The 17,407-nt window shown below is 41.9% G+C and overlaps 2 protein-coding genes across 3 annotated transcripts; one reads left to right on the top strand and one right to left on the bottom strand.

The window, feature by feature from the left end:
- Positions 1-1,088: 1,088 nt before the first annotated feature.
- srpra (SRP receptor subunit alpha) lies at positions 1,089-8,382 on the top strand. The gene is made up of 15 exons (XM_079354403.1): positions 1,089-1,178; positions 1,278-1,415; positions 1,684-1,767; positions 1,864-2,027; positions 2,199-2,359; positions 2,475-2,640; positions 2,808-2,958; positions 3,075-3,193; positions 3,274-3,395; positions 3,484-3,570; positions 4,349-4,521; positions 5,882-6,095; positions 6,282-6,445; positions 6,830-6,928; positions 7,094-8,382. Exons 2-15 carry the CDS (start codon positions 1,293-1,295, stop codon positions 7,220-7,222), a joined length of 1,956 nt encoding a protein of 651 aa, XP_079210529.1. The 5' UTR covers positions 1,089-1,178; positions 1,278-1,292; the 3' UTR covers positions 7,223-8,382.
- Positions 8,383-9,030: 648 nt separating this feature from the next.
- Positions 9,031-16,576, bottom strand: fam118b (family with sequence similarity 118 member B). Of its 2 annotated transcripts, none has more exons than XM_079354404.1 (7): positions 16,021-16,576; positions 15,445-15,534; positions 14,958-15,210; positions 11,746-11,973; positions 11,054-11,182; positions 10,560-10,857; positions 9,031-10,202 (listed from the first exon to the last, which is right to left on the bottom strand). In XM_079354404.1, exons 2-7 carry the CDS (start codon positions 15,525-15,527, stop codon positions 10,132-10,134), a joined length of 1,062 nt encoding a protein of 353 aa, XP_079210530.1. In that variant the 5' UTR covers positions 15,528-15,534; positions 16,021-16,576; the 3' UTR covers positions 9,031-10,131. The 2 variants fall into 2 exon arrangements, with proteins under 2 accessions (XP_079210530.1, XP_079210531.1); XM_079354405.1 differs by having other exon boundaries at positions 16,427-16,576.
- Between the last annotated feature and the right edge of the window lie 831 nt (positions 16,577-17,407).

Here is a 17,407-nt window from a genome sequence, read left to right as displayed (position 1 = left end):
AACTGAAACATAAATAAGACATTGTTATACACAAGTGACATTCACACAGCTGGTAGTCTGGTCTTAAACATGCTTAAGTCACCATAAATACAGTACATTGACCTCATGTTGTAAAACACTTTTTAATTAAAATAGTTATAGAGATCGGGCTATTTAAAGAACTACAATAATTATACAAAGTGATTTTAAAAGTTTAATAACTTATATTGCAGCTCCTCCCTATCCAGTAGGAGGCCATCAGCTGATATATTGGTTGTCCCATTCCAGTTGCGTGACTTATGTTGAAATACAACTACAGTTAGCTTTTGCATTAGAGGAAGTCAAGACCATCTTTTCAAGTTGGTTGGCTATTACATCAGTTGTGGTGGAGTAATGCTTCTATTCTCAGTTCTCCTATGGGTGGAATACAAAATGGTATTTTCAGTGCAGGACCTTTAAAGATTACACATCATTATTATATTTCAAATAATGAATAGAAGAAATTACTTACTAACATTGAAGAGATAGACTGACAACATATTGTTGTATGATATCAAAACACAATTAGCTCAAGCAAAATGTACATCAAATCGCAACTTTGATGCGGAAAACCACCCAATGTGATTATTCCTTGGAGCCTATGCAAAAGCTCTTTAATTCAACTTTCTTAGTTCAACTTTAGGATACCACAAAATAAACACTATTGTAAGACTTACAGGCTAGGCTATATACTGTATGTTCATTCCATAAATGTTTTTTTTTACCACACAGATTTAGGCCTAAATTCAAATTTATTCAGACTTTCCGTTAATATAACTGGGAATAAATTGGACATTAGGCCTTGCCTATGTTCACAAAGTCTCTCTAAGAGAAGTCTAACGCAAGTATGTTTTAAATTATGACTTTGAGTGCATTTGTCTATTTGCATTATCCACAAGGCTATCTCAGCAGTCTTGTTGTCTATTTATAATTGTTTAGCTAATCATAGACTGTTCATTATAAGTGCTAAACACACATTGTAATTTACTGTATTTAATGTAGAGTAACGTTTAATAGTGATGACGTTTGCGCTTGCGCGAAAAAAGCTCCGGAAACGCGCGTCACTTCCTGGTTCTGCTTCTGACGTGTCTCAAACAATTCTGCTCTGGCGGTGGGCTTTTTCTCGTGGGGGATTTATTTTCTATTTAAGTATTTATCTGGTAAGATGACATTATTTGAAATGTAAACAGGGTCTTTTCTAACTTTTAATAAGGGCACAGGTTTCAACTGTTTTCTCCGTGTATGTGTTTTAAATCTAGATACGTGGTGGCAAGATGCTTGATTTCTTCACCATCTTCAGCAAAGGGGGGATAGTGCTGTGGTGTTTTCAGGGAGCCGGGGTCTCTGAATCCTTCACTGGACCTGTCAACGCTTTGATCCGCTCCGTCATTCTTCAGGTGGGACATAAAGATACCCCAAAAAACTATTATTGACTGTTTCTGTTCTGGATTTGGTGAGGATAGCCATGGCTAATGCTAAAAGATGATACGCGGTAACTTACTGCGTAACGTTAGTGTATTAAACACGCGACAAATAATCACAATGCTACCATGTGCAATGTTAAGCGTGTTTGTTTGCTACTTTCACATTGTCAGTAAGCTAACAGAAGGCTAGCTGTAGCAGCATTCACGTGTTGACATGTCAGCGTTGTTTGTGACATCACAGGAGCGGAGTGGGAACAGTTCATTCAGTCACGAGGGCCTGAGTCTGAAATACAAGCTCGACAATGAGTTCGAGTTAATTTTTGTGGTAAGTTTCTCATACGCTACCTTAAAGTATCACAAACTGAGTTGTAGACTGAACATCTGATTCTTGTTTTTATGTTTACTCATGACTCTTTTCTAGGTGGGTTTCCAAAAGATCCTGACGCTGACTTATGTGGACAAGTTCATAGATGATGTGCAGCTCCACTTTAGGGATCGTTATAAGAATGAGCTGGAGCAAAAAGGAGCTCTTAAACTTCTGAGTAACAACTTTGAATTTGAGGATGACTTTAATGCTCTTCTAAGGTAAGTATTACTCAGAGGTACCTTATTTTAATAAAATGAAGTGTCAGGGGTATCATAATCTGTATGCAATTCATCTATACAAATGAAACTATCAGACCAATAAAGCTGCAATAATTAAATTCACTTTATATACTAAAACATGAAATAACTCATGCTGATGTTTACTCAAAGAGAGGCGGAGGAGAGCAGCAGAGCTCGAAGTCCCGCCCCCATGCGGTCTTTTAAGGAGTCCGAAAAATCCCAAAAAACTGTGAAGTCAATGATTGAGACAAAGGGTGGTGACAAAGTGAAAGAAATTGGTGGCAAGAAGAATAAAAATACCAAAAAAGAAGGTAAGTGATGTTAAAGTGTGTGTTTCTGAAACTTCTCAATGAATAATGTTGATGTAGCATAATTTTGATGTCTAATATATCTTGACTTTTTTTTTTCTTTACCAATCGTCTCCAGCTTCTGCAGCTGAGCATGCCAAGGTGGTTCAAATGAATAACACCTCCTCTGGACAGAAGATGGTTGAGAACGGTAACCAGGGCATGACTTCTGATGAGATCATCCAGAAGAATAGAGAGGAATTCTTTCGCAAGCGCATGGTGGTAAACACTGAAAAACCACCAAGGTGAGCGATTCAATATTCATTGTCTACTCAAAAAGCCGTGTAGAAAGAAAATGTCTTTTTGCTTATTTCTGCTGAATTGCAATTCAATTCAAATTTAGAAAAACCTTATTTGACCCCTGGGGGTCAATTCAATTCAAAAGAATTTATCCTGATACTCTGTCATGCAGCAAGTCTCCAAAGCCTCAGAAGCCGAGGGAGAAGCAGAAGCGGGTTTGGAACATGGGTGGTAGCAGCGCTAAGGACCTGGACTACAGTGGAAGGAATGAAAACGGTTCCACTAATGGTGGCGACCAGAACCCTGAGATACAATTTGACGCGGTATGTACCACCTCCACCCTTAACCCAAGAGTTTACTAGTTAGACAGACCGCTGTGTGAGCCACACTTATCATGGTCTAAAGCTAAGTCTCGATGCAATGTCTTGATGGGTTTCAGGGGATGCAGCTTAGCTCCATGGAGGGCGAACTGCTGTCTGTGGACTATGAGTCCAGTGAGGAAGAGGTGATGGAGGAGGAAGAGGAGAAAGTTGTTATAAGTGAAGCGAGCAAGACGAGGTAACATAGTATATTTACCACTATCTTTTGGTGTCTGCAATCTTTTCCTCAATGTTTTATATTCCTTTTGGTTGTTCCAGCTCCAAAAAAGGTGGTGGCTTTGGGGGAATGTTTGGAATGCTGAAGGGCCTGGTAGGGTCCAAGAGCTTAACCAGGGAGGACATGGAGGCAGTACTGGAGAAGATGAGGGACCACCTCATTGGTAAAGCATCATCTCTTTCTCATCCAACCCCTTAATTTTTAAAAAATATGTCCTCCAAAATCAATACCTCTCCATTATGATCCAACAGCAAAGAATGTAGCAGCCGAAATTGCCTCCCAGCTCTGTGACTCTGTCGCCAAAAAACTGGAAGGCAAAGTCATGGGCACATTCACCAGTAAGTAACGCGTACGAATCCAAGACTGCAGATCTTCACTCACTTTTTCACATCATGTTTTTTTTTCTTTCACTCTGGGATAGGTTTAGTCACAAAGCTCTCCCTACTCCTGTCTGTAGCATGATGGTGTGTTTTCTATAGCATTGGATTACTGCAGTAAGTTGATAACAAAGAGGTTCACGTCAGTTTCATGTACGCAGGACGCGGTTTGCAGTGTTGCTACCCAGTGGAGCTCATCATCATCTTATCTGTCTTCAGTTTAACATTCATATAAATATTGTTTATTTATTTCCTCTGTGTTTTACTCTGTTCATTAAAGACATGCTTCACACACAAAAACACATAGGCCAGAATCACAAACGCATGCACAAACATGTCCTAGAGACATGCTTTATTGGAGAGGGGGGGCTGCATACAGACAGAAACCCAGAGGAGTTAGCGGTTCCGTGCATTGCTCAAGAGCATCTCAATAGAAACCAGTCCCAATTCCATACTGGGATTGGAGCTGGTGACCTGGTTCCCATCCCCAAGTGTCTACTGCCCAGTGCTCCCTAAAATAAAAGTCAATAATCCCATAATAGCTCAAGGCCTTCAAAGTCTTACGTTCATCATTATATTGATTCAGACTTGATGTTTCTAAATCAAATGTGTAACTTTGAATCTTTCTGAAGCCCTCGCCTCAGTCAAACTGCACAAAAATGTAATGGTCGTAATGTTGTGGGTTAAGACTATACTGTGACAGGAGATCAGATCTGACGTTGTCTGTTTGTTTCTGCAGCTGTGGCCTCAACAGTCAAGCTGGCCCTGCAAGACTCCCTGGAGCAGATCCTGCAGCCCAAGCGACGCGTGGACATTCTGAGAGATGTGATGGAGGCGCAGAACCAGCACAGGCCGTTTGTCATTACGTTTTGTGGTGTCAATGGGGTTGGAAAGTCTACTAACCTGGCCAAGGTGGGATGTCAATGTTTAATCATCTTATTACATGTAACCTACATCCTCCCTTTTATCAAGTGTCCCCATGACCCTGACCCCTTCAGCTCAGCTACTCAGGAAAAAATCCACTTCAGTGGGTGAAGAAGTGAACTGATCTGATTCATATGAACCAAATTATTCTTGTGTGGAAGGCCAGGTTGTAATTCTGCGAGTTGTTGAAGACCACACAGAGCACATTCATGAATGTATTTAAGCTAGGGTAACAGCCACAGGTCACCATGCTAAAGTTCTTGAGATCGAATGTCAAGTGCAGTCACATGTTTTTCCTTCATGTTTTATTCTTGCAATAAAAGAAAAAAGCTCAAGTGTGACTTATGAGACTGATGCCCCTGGACCTTGTTAACCTAAAATAGTTTTTACACGAGGAGGATTTTAAATTCTGTCGTTAGCTGGGTGTTTTCCCCCAAAGCAGGTCAAGTAAACGATCTGATGGACAACACTCGTGGTGTCAATGTGTAGGTGACCTGCGGTGCAAAAGAGCGTCCTCGAGTCCATTTACCATTTTTAGGTCAGTACTTTTATTCTGACCTGTTGCTTGAGTGAGGGATGACATTAAAAAAGTGTCTAAACTACTACTACTGTGTTGCTTTAGTGTCTAAACTTAGCAACACACAAAATATGTTTGGCTTCTCATTTCACAAATTCACCTTAAATACCTCTTCCCAGTTGGTTTATTTGCAGGTTTGGCCCCATGCTGTAATATAGAAATGACCTCTGCTAATGTTGTCATGTTGTTTATATCTCTTAAACATACAATCAGTCCCTAAAATGGGAGTAATTTATTTGTATTAGGGGTGGGACTAAAAAAAATCTAATTCACTCGGGCCTTTCTTAAATAATTAATTGAAATTAATCGCATTTTAAGTGCATCAAAATATTTGCACTAAAAATCAACATGGTGGATGAATGAATGCAATGCATCTAATTTTACTTGCTTTTCAGTTTTATAACTATCTTGTTTGAAATAGTAATTTTGGTCCTGAAGCCAGTCATTTGGTCGAGTTTAGGCTGGAAACGCTTCTTGCTTGTTGACGATGACAAACAGTTCCGTGCTGTTTATGAGGCAAACTGTGATTAAACGCGGAAAAAAACAAAACTCTTTATTTTCTTGCAATTAATTCATTGTAATTAACACGTTAAAGTCCCACCCCTAGTTTGTCTGTCAACAGTTCTGGAACATGTTCAAAAAATAGACCTGCTCAAATTGTGTTTTGATAGTGCTTAGCTTTGGGGAAGTACTGTACATTTTATTTGTTCTGCTCAAATGTCTTTACAAAACGTGAATGTTTTCTTCTTTTTCTGTCCTCTCTTGCTTCAGATCTCATTCTGGCTGATAGAAAACGGTTTCACTGTACTGATCGCTGCTTGTGACACTTTCCGTGCCGGAGCCGTGGAGCAGCTCCGCACTCATCAGCGCCGTCTGAACTCTCTTCATCCCCCAGAGAAACACGGAGGAAGACCCGTGGTCCAGCTATATGAGAAAGGCTACGGGAAGGACGCTGCAGGGATTGCCATGGAGGCCATCGCCTATGGTACAGTAAAGCACTTAAACTTTACTGTTGACGGGAATTGTTGTTTGCCTTCAGTTGTGACTTTATTAACTTCACCTGATTGTGTTTCAAAGTGCTGATAAGGTGTTTGCTTAATATGACGCGTGTTAAAGTCATTATTGGTATCACCTGTACGGTAAAGTAAAGTGTGTGTGCTTATCCATCCAGCTCGCAACCAGGTTTTCGACGTGGTGCTGGTGGACACTGCTGGGCGTATGCAGGACAACGCCCCACTCATGACGGCCTTAGCCAAACTGATCGCAGTCAACATGCCTGACCTTGTGTTGTTTGTGGGAGAAGCTTTGGTGGGAAACGAGGCTGTCGACCAGCTGGTAAGGCCACTGACAAACGTGTTCTTTCTGAAGACACAGAGGAGAAATGTAAATAATAAGCCACAGTGGGCAGAGAGGGTCAGGGGAGGTGTAATCATGAAAGTGAGAAATGTCCAAGGACTCATTGAATTCCAATGAAACATCAGTGTAATTACATTAAACATGATTATGCAGGCTTCTTACTAACCAGTCAACGTGAGAATAATCAAACTGGTTTTTGTTTTTGAAGTCTCCAGCAGAGGTCAGTGTTGGTCCACTGTCTGCTTCAATAGTCTTATTTGTGAAACGGATGGGTGTCATATGGAAAGATGGTGCTATACATGTACATATTCAACGTATTTGCGGTATTTCCTATGAATAAGTTTGATTTCCTCTTGTCATCAGGTAAAGTTCAACCAGGCTCTTGCAGACCACTCCATGTCGGACAAGCCCCGCCTAATTGATGGGATCGTTCTCACCAAGTTTGATACCATCGACGATAAGGTACTTTACTCTTTCTCTCTGTGCCTTCCTGTCCGTCTCTCGTCATGTCCTCTCAAACGGTCGTTTGAGCTAGTTAGTGATTTGTCTGTGGCGGTTTTATGACTTATGGATCATTTCCTTGTTGAAAGCTGATAGCACTCATGCGTCATCCTTCTTCCCTCACAGGTCGGCGCTGCCATCTCCATGACTTACATCACAGGCCAGCCTATTGTGTTTGTGGGCACTGGGCAGACCTACAATGACCTGCGCAGCCTCAATCCCCGCGCCGTGGTCAGCGCCCTGATGAAGGCTTAAGCGGCTGCACGTTCTGCTGTTTATTCATCGTCTCAACGAAGCCAACAATACCTTTTGCCACGCTGCCATGAGATGTTCCACCCTCTGCTAACCTGCGATTTCTTCAACCTCCAGTCCCGGCCTTGTCCACTCTACTTTGCTACAATTAGAGAGCTAATGTACGAACAAGAAGGACTCCATTCTCCCAGTAAAGGACAAGCTTTAAAGACATTAAAGCCAGAGGGGTGACCCTTTGCATCAATTCAAAACTTTGAGGCCTACATTGAAGTACCTCAGACCAGCCGGAGTTCTCAGAGACACAAGTTCAATCATGACATTTTAGCTGACTAAATGGACCTAGGCTGTAAATGTCAACAGTTTACTGGTTTACACAGTAAAGAGTTGTAACAAAAAAAAAAATCCCAAACCTGGCGTTTTGTCAGTCACTTTTCCCCTCTTCATGTAAATGAGGTCAGGTTGTGAGGGCCTGCTGAATGTGACATTTCAGCAGCTGACCATAGTGCCTCTCCGTCTCCTGTCTTCTTAGTTAACACTTTCACTACATGGATGGCTGCAGTTCAGATATACTGTAGCTCCCTCCAGGCCTGAGGAGGAGTCTGAATCAGCTATTATGAAAGTAGTACATGTGCCCCTGTCCAAAAGAAAACATACTTGGTAGTTATTCTAACAATGCTTAACTAAACATGGTGATAGACCCCAGGGAGAATAGATGATCTCTCGGGTACAGCTAACTGGAACCTAACAAATGAACTGACAAGTTTTGGTAAATTACTCATGAATTCCATGGAAGTTATCCTCCAGAGCCCCGCGACAGCCTGACACACAGATAACTGTTTGATTACAAAATTCAGACTTTGATCCCCAATGTTTCTAGTTCATTTAAGGTGGGATGGGGTTTTTTTTTTTAGCTAGTCCTTTCAGGTTGTGTATATTTTCAGAGTACACCTTCTGTGTGGTCAGTTGGAGTTGTCTGACCACCTTTGTCCCCCCCATCAGTGTTTTAGTGAGCACTCATTTCATAAAGAGGATATAGAAGTCTTAAATCTCTCTTGCCCCATTTAAGTTGTGGAAGTGCAATACAAGAGAAACAAGAGATATACAGAAGATTTGAGTTAATTTATGAGAATGTAAACATTTTTAAATAAAGCTGCTATATGCTATTGACCGCCTGTAAAGCGGAACTCGTTCTGTCATATGTTGCAGGGAACTTGGTCTATGGGCTTGAGTTTGAAGAGCGCTTTCTTTTCCATTTCCTCTATTAAAATAACTTGTACACCACGTCACATTCACACACCGATAGCTGAGGTCCTGCTTGTCACAACAGGCAAGGCAAGCAACTGCTTTGGGCGCCTTGAGAGCTGACAATCCTAGAACCAAAGCGGTGCCCCAAAATGAGCTCATTCTGCAATGGCAGTAGGAAACCCCCCAGAGGGCGCCCCCATCTAACAGCACTTACTTTCGTAGCCCTGCTTCGAGTAGCATGCATTATAAGCTGTGAAAACGAAAGGCTGCCAGCGGAAATCAACGCTCAAATTGAAGGAGTATCCGTCGAGACGGACGGCCACATGACGGTGATGGACGTGCCCAGACCAAGCAGCACTGCTGATGGCAGAGGCTGCTGTGTAAAGTGGCAATCGGTAACTAAAAGAAGCAGCAGGAGCAATTTCTTTATAACATGGTTGCTGGAGCTGGGGCTCGAACCTCCAACCTTTTAGACGATGGACTACCAAATTAACCGAACCTGTGGATGTCTGTGGTCCTTTTACAGTCCACTGTAGTACAGCCGTTAACACAAAAAACAAGGAAACTGGGATACCAAAAGCTTTATTTTGAAAATGGGACATATAAATACTATATCAGAAAACACATACGTAATAAAAATACAAAAAAGGCCTAAAAAGGACATTTTCAGCACAGGAGTGGCAATGTGATTGCTACTGGCGTGGAGCTTCTCTGCTCTGCAAACATTTTTCTTTTTTTAAGTACTGAAACCATCCATGACATACGATTGTTTTGACCTGTCCCCCTCCCTCACCCAGTAGTGTGCAAATCCATTATTTATTTATTTTTCTGGACCAAGGGTCGAGCGTGACAGACCAAATCTTTGCGCATCAGCAAGACGCTGATTTCAGTTACGATAATGTGTTGTGCATTACAGCGTGTGACCTAGAGCCTCTCTCACAGGTCAGGTCAGTTCAGCTGAAACAGTCTGTTTACCTGCGTTTGTCTAACTCCAAACAACAAATAAATACATCGTCAACATCCCAAAGTAGATCATCATTCTGTCTTTTATCATTTTAGATATCTTCCCATCATCTGCATATTTCAAACATGTTTACTGGTATTCACCAATTGTTGACAAACATTTAAACACAGTACAACTTTGTAGCATTAAGGTCAGGTCATTGCGTTGACAGTAACATTAAACTTCTCCTTTCCCTTTAAAACAAGAATCAAAAAAAAGGAAAATAAGACGTCTGTAAAATACTGACAGCTGTAAGATCTCCCATGGCCCAGTGTGCCAGGATTCTTCAATACATTGAAATCCTATTCAAAGAAGACCAATCTGTCTGTCAGCGGAGTGGAAGTGACTGATACTGATCCCGACCGTGTAACTGTCAAGAATGATGTTGTGGTGGGGGGAGGAGAGGGAGGGGGGGGTTAAGTAACAGTTGTGAAACAATGCATCAAACAGTTGCAGCTGACCGCCCTGCGTGCAATCCAGCAAAGTCAGCTGTGTGTGTGGAAAAGAAGACCAACAGGTCTCTCTGATACTGAAAATCAAGAACAGACTTTTATCTATCAGCAAGCAGTAAGAATACAAGAGTCATGACAGAGCTTTATTGTGTTACTCTGGAAATGTTTCTTGCAAGTTGCCACTGCCTGAAGCCGCAGAGGAGCGTTCAGTCCTAACCTTGAAGAAGGCTCTTCTGTGTGTTGAAGCCGTTCTGCTGTTCCTCCCCGTTTTGTGAGGGAGAGCCTGAAGACACATAAGAAGAGATGATTACATATTAAAGGCAAAACAACACGTGCTGTTCCACAAGAGTAGATTACTTACAACAATTAGACTGAAAACATGACAGGTTCACTTACATTTAGCTCCTGCTAATTGTTCAATAATATTCTTTCAATGAGTCGGTTCACTCAGTAGTTCATTCAAGATGATTTTTTTTAAGTTCAGAGATATTTCCTTGCTTTTGAGACTAAAAAATCACAGGGTCCTACATCTAACATAATGCAATACAAAAGCATATTTTTCACCATTTTTTTTATTGGCTTTGACTTGTTCAACATTTCTCTCCTGAGCTGAAAAATATAAAAAGGATCAATGACTTACCCCAGCCGTTGGTAGACACGTCTCGGTTGCAGATTTCATTGGCTAGCCTCTCAAAGTACTCAGGCAGGTCGGCATACTCGTCTCCATAGGAGATGACTTTGATGCCCTTGTCCAGCATGTTGTCCCGCAGCTTCTTGAACTCGCCCACGTCCTCGCGCCGCACGAGCATGAAGTGCTCCAGGTCCGACTTGTGTTTGACTGCCTCCAAGAAAAGAGCCTGGAAGGTCGTGTCGTCCACCGTGCGGCCGCAGCCGAGAAAAACAAAGGATTTGGTCTCGTAGAGCTTCTGGATCTCCCGCTGTTGAAACCAGCAGTTAGGTTTGTTACGACACCAAAAAAACAGATTAATCCGAGTGTAGCGGCGTAGCACACGTGGCATTACAAGCCATGCCTTCATATGGTAGGAGAAAATGCTTGATGGTTTACACTTCAGGACATTCAGTAGAGAATCTGATGCAGAAACAAAACTTGGAGTGAACACTTTCCAGACTCACCATGACCTCAGTGTTCCTCAGTACATTCTGGTATCCAGCAGGGTGCAGCACAATCCCACTGGGGTTGGTGTAAACGCCGTGGATATGCAAAACACTTAACCGCCGTTTCTCCTGAGCCCACTCCAATACCTGGACACACACACACACACAAACACACACGCACACTTTTAACAGTCCATTGCACTCAATCCTGTTCTGGCTGGGCAGGGAGTAAATTCAGTCAACAGCAGGGAAAGGATATTAGCCCTGATGGAGACGGGGCATAAATACCAGGACTGAGAGGCAGGCAACAAGTCGCCCAGAAAACACGGAGCGACTCTTTGCTTGTTTGTGCTCTATTTAAATATGATCAGAAAATATACTTTAAAAATGCACTGGAACACAAAGGACGTGATTTTAAAATTCTGATTTTAGGTTCTTTTTTTTCTTCTTTTTTTTTAAAGAGAGACAGGCTTATCTCGTCTGGGAAAAAGCATGCTAACCCTGCACTGAAGTCTTACGCCAAAAGTAAATATTGTTCAATCAATAAAATTGGACAGCAGCTGAGCTATGGCTCCATCTTTAACTTTCTCCCACCTGCGAGGCACAAAGGACCCACTCTGCTGCGAGGACTTTGCCGCAGGACAATCAGAACAACTCCAAAAGATGACCTTTAGTGACCTCCAGTAGAAGAGGAGCCGAGCGATGTTTACCTTCTTCTCGTCGGTCAGGTCCAGAGACTCCAGTTTGGTGTCCTGGTGAGCAGCATAGATCTCCAACAGGTTGTCAAAGTTAGTCGTGAGGACCAGGGCACCGCTCTCCATTAACTGCAGCACAGAGCGCAGCAGGTGTTTCCCCACGTGCTCCATCTTGCACTCCAAATCGTCAAACACCTCGTAGAGACAATCCTTGAAAAACGTTGACCGCACATTCCCAGTTCTCTGTAAAAAGAAAAAAAGAAGACCGTATAAAGAACAACGGGGAATGGATAACTGTCTCACGTTTTACGTAAGGAATGTTCTAGTTGGTTCTTCGCACGTTGCTGCAGGTCTTAAATGTTGAACTTTAACTCTAACAATCATAAATCATTGAATAAACAAACAAGTACGTGTAAGAGATTTAGCCTCGACAAAAACCTGAAAATGGTCCCTTCTTGACTTCTAACTTCAGACAAGGACGTTTGCACTCAAAACAGAAGGTGACATGAACTCTTTCAACAGTCGATCAACCGTGAGCTGAGGCCGTTTTTACCCAGCACTGACCGCAGCCATAGGACACGGGGAAGTTAAAGCCCTGTGATGTCATCGATGAAGAGGAAGTTAACTATCTAAAGAAGAGTCAGTGTCAGCCGGCCTTTTAAAGTCGCATCCAACTGAAACCAAGCACAAGGTACGAGGCGGGAAGTAACATCGGGATGAATTTGAAGCTGTTAAATGTCTCAAAATAAAAAATAAAAAAGTAAACCCCCCTGGGTGCAGGAGGATTTATCAGACATTTAAATGTTTTGTTACAGGAAGAGAAAATATCGTTATTTTCATCTAAAATTGCCAAATACATTCGAATGAAGCATTATCTGAAAATTCAACACAGGAAGGCTGGATTTAAACCAGGAGAATATATTTTTCATTTCATGGGGACTAAAAATAAAAAGATGTGCAGAGTGCCCCTCCCCCCACAACCCATTTAGTTTATTTTATCCTTCTGAACAACTTCTGACTTCACCTAACTGAGGGACTGATTCATAAATAACCTTAAGCAGTAAAGCTTCGATCCGTACCAGCCTCTCCTATAGTGATGTGCGTCTGGCTTCAAGCATGACAGAAGAGTGTTCCAACAATTATTTTTTTTAAACCACCTTTTGTTTGAACAAGCTTCAAGCAGCTCTCCGCCCTCCTTCTCTGCTCCTTACAGGAAGCCAAGTGGTTTCCAGAGTTCCTAAACTATGACTCTGCAGAGATCTCGGGGGGGGGGGGGGGGGGGGTGTGCGCCTGCTTAAGGCCTTCTTTGTTCTGTATCAAACAGTTCCACCAGAGCTCTTACCTACCAAACATAGAGACGACATGGTCTAAATCTTACGCAGGAAGATGCCAAGTGGCTAAGAATAGCGAAAGGTAGTGCGGAGATGCAGTGATCAAGGTGATCCTAGTACAGGGAAATGCTCCGCTGGCTTCTAGAGATTACATTGCTAATGGGCTGAACAGTAGGAGTCTTTTCCACAGGAAGAAGCTCATTATCCACATCTTGTGTCTACAGCATCATCACAGTGTCCTTGGACTTATGTAATAAACACATCGAGTGCATGGAAACAACTCCTCTCTCTACATACTCATTTGAATTTTATTTAAAGTTGTACACTCTCTAAATTCAACATTTACTGTATAAGATGCTTACAGATGCGGTGTGTTAACGATAAGTCACCTTTACAACAAGGTATGTCATGTAAAACTCTCTGATCCTCACCAATACGTGAGTCGATAGGTGAGCGAAGGTTTCCACCACCTGACCTCTTTTGGCAGTTGTTTCCATTTCTCACCTGGAAGTTAAAGGAGTCAGCAAAGTTGGCGTTGGCCTCGTTTTTTTTGCCGAGGTCAAATAAGTGAGAAGATTTACAAGGGATGCATTCTGCTGAGATTTAACTTCAGATTACCCTCATTACCCACTGCCGGGTGCTCGCACTCCACTAGAATTCAGCCACTTTTCAGTGAAACTAGGTTAAACTCTTACAGCATCGGTGGCTGAATGAAGGGGACTGAAGGCAGATCTTTTCACTTTTCACAGGAGATGTCGATTGAAGCACACGTTGGACTCACATCCACTTGGCTCAAATGTGATGCTGTCCCGTGCAAAAAAAAAAAAAAAAAAAGTTGTTTTTGGTGGATGAAATCATGAGGCATGTCGTCTACTGTAACCTGCTGCAGGCTTGCTGTGTTGGATGATGCTTTAACTCGGAATAGTCTATGCTCGTTTGTTTTTTTCTCATCATGCTAAAACCTGTTGTGCCTGTGGCCAACAGCAGTCAGCTCGTGTCTGCACAACTATGGATTGAAATCAACACGATGGCTAAAGCCATAAAAGCGCTGTTTGTTCCCTTTGTGACAACGGGCTGCGGGCTGAAACAAAGAGCGTTTTATCAATGTCAAAGGTGCGATGAGACATGACTAACACAGGATGCAAACGGTTTTAAGGCTCCCATCTGCCAGCCCTGCTCCAGACCAAACCAGTCCAAATCAAAAAGCCTTCTCCCTCCGTACTTTTCAAGAATCAGCGCTCGGACTGAAGAGTTTCTCAGTCTAACTGAACGACTTCTTGAGCCTGTGAGAGTGTGTCAGTCAGACGTGGTGATGAACTCTGAGGGTTGTTGGTGTTTCAGCGAGGAGTACGTGGCAGTATTATGGACTTGATGGTTCGTCATAATTGAGGGTGGTGTCTGATGCAGTCCCTCGCTTCTGCAACCACAACTAACACCACCATCACAGACTGTCAGGATACGAGTCTTCTTGAATTTTTGGTTCAGAAGAAATGTAAAGAATAAGACTGCTCAGAGATATTAATTACACTGCTTAATTACACTCATGACATGTTCACCTTGAAAGGCTACATAACTTCATTTCTCTTCTGACCAACCACTGTACATTTTGATGCTTGAGTAATAACTGACTTCAGATGACTGGAACAAAGTAACCACAGCCTGAAGGACTAAAACGTTTCTGCAAGAAATCCATTCACTGAAAAAGAAGCATGAACAACTCGTGTTAAGGTTTTTTTTTAAGGAGATACCCGATGTCTTATCTCAAATCAATGCAAGCTGAACAAAATGTCCCTGGCTGAGGAGGAGACAGAGTACTGGCGTTCTGTCTGCCATGTGTTTGTACATGTGGGACAGGGTGTCGTGGTAAAGGAAGGTAAGGAAAAAAAGACGACTTACCGGGGAAAGTTTCTGGATGAGGTCATGGGCCACATGCACTAAATTCTTATCTTCTTGCATGTGTTTCTGGAAACGCCGACTCTCTTCCTCCTCGAGGAGGTCAAAGTCATTCGCTGCATCAAGCAAGGCCTGGATCAAGCCTTTCCAGGAGCGGAGTGCAGGGACCTGAGGGGCCACTGCAGAGCTTACCCCTGTGCCAATCACAAGGACGAGCTCAGGGGCGCGCTTTGTCTTCAAGCTGGGCAGGAGTTTCCTTCGGGGTAGAAAGTGGATGCTAAGACGCTTCTCAAATCTTACAGCCAGCAAGAAGATTAAACTAAGGCTAGTTTAATTTCAAAGGCTTAAATATGTAATGTGATATTAAAAAGCAAACTGTTTTTAGGGAGTAACATTATTTCATGAACTCAAGATTCTTTGTTTTAAAGCAGCCCTTTTACACGTGTTACAGACATATATTGTAGTGGGCTCAAACAGCACCTGAGCTTACCTTGGTTTTTTTGCATTCGAGTCTGCATCCTGAGAATCAGCTGCAGGTCGCTTCTCAGTTTTCACTGCAACAACAGAGGCCATTCAGCTCCTGTAACAGAAACATGATCGAGCACATGGTCACTCTGATGACTGAGCTCACAAGAAGCAACACAAACACAAATCATGCTGCTGGCTGTCATTTTCTAAAAGGTCTCAAAGTGTTTGAGATTATTTTTAAATGTATATATTATTGATATAGGTCATAGTTTCACGGTAAAGGAAACACAGTGCTCCCTGCATGTTTCCTTTGGTAAGATCTTTGATCTAGCCTGATGAGCCATGCGGTTAGACATTTCACCATAACTGTCTGTGCTATTGTTCCAGAAACTGTCACAGACAATGGGACATCTGGTAGTTTTTGTTAAATAACTCTGTTGTTTTAGGTTTTTTGTGTGTGTTGTCACACAACTTACATTAATTCAGTCTCAGATCTGCTGAACAGCAATCCATATACAGAGAGTTAGAGAGAGCAAAGACAAAAACAGCCTGACCTTTTAAGCTGTAGTAAAGGTAAACACAGGTTAAAAATACTTACCAAATTATACGTTGTTAATGTCCAGTGTTTATTTATCTTTTCAAATAAATCCTTTTGATCCGAAGTTCAGTGCTGCCGTGAGCCACGTTAAACGGTTACGAATCGATGATTCAAGATATAGCCTTTTAATGTGGATGATGTAAGAGCTTACCAGAGAGTAACGCTAAGGTTAAGTTAACTGGCTCTGTGTCACCGAAGAAAAAACATCAGACGCGCTGTGCGTTAACTCAAAACTCCCTTTAAGCTAACGTGAGTTTGGTTTGAGCTAACTTATCTCCGAGGGTTTTAAAAGCATAAGACTGCCTATGTTTTACCTACCATCCTGAGAGAAGAGTAATAAATGATTCATATAACTTGTTTAGAAATTCATCTAAAGCAATAACTAATCCTATGTCACTTAATTTACCCTAAGTATCTTTATAAACCACAAATGCTTCCGAGGCTGTTCTTCGCTGTCCGTAAGCTTCACTTCGGTGAGACATTAAAGTCACCGCCTGTTGTGATGTGAGTGTGCGCCTGGTCTTATGATGCGTTCAATAGCTCCCCTAAAAACTGAATTACCGGTAACCTTTATTGTCCCACCGGAGGAATGATGTCTGGAAGAATACCTTAATTCCGACCGTAGGTATCCGTTAATAACATAAAAATGGTTGTGTTATGGTAGTGCGTTTTGTAAATATATAGTTTTTACTTCCACAGCATAAAAGTATAACATAACCACTACTATTAAACACACACACACACACACAACGGTGCGGGAATTACGACGGACACTAGAATGCAACAAAGCAGTGTGACGTCAACCACGTATAAGAAGCTAGACAGTAGACAATGTATAGTACAGTTATTTACCGTGGTTTTCAGCATACACTGTTCAAGTGCATACACTGCTCAATGAATCTGTAATGTATCTTGCAGTCATTACATTACTGCTCACACTCAAAACTCTTTGGAGTGTCAGTGTGGGACGTCACGTGTTTCACTTTTTCAAGCATCTTTCAGACCTTCAAGTTATGTAAGAGGCCCAGGCCTACTGATAAATAAACCCAACCAGTGTTTAAATGCCTTCAGATTTGGCAATATTATCCATAGGCTATAAGTTACAGCAAAGAAGTATAATCAGAAATTAATTAATAACTCTGTAAACAAACGTTTTATTACTTAAGTTGAAACCTAGGTTCCAAAGTAAAAATTCAAGACAATTAGATTTTACATAAATCAAAATGTTGTTGTAATTCTCTTAGCACATTAATTGATTCTATGTTCACTCTGTGTGGATTTCTCTAATAACTAAAAAGAACCACGTCAGCATAGACGGCCTTAGTAAAAGTTCGACTATTCTGCCATCTGCTGTTTAAAATTTTAACTGCATTTCTGAAGTATTTAG

This window comes from Symphodus melops, assembly GCF_947650265.1.
Source record: "Symphodus melops genome assembly, chromosome: 10".
NCBI lineage: Eukaryota > Metazoa > Chordata > Actinopteri > Labriformes > Labridae > Symphodus > Symphodus melops.
This window is presented reverse-complemented; position numbering and strand designations above follow the sequence as displayed.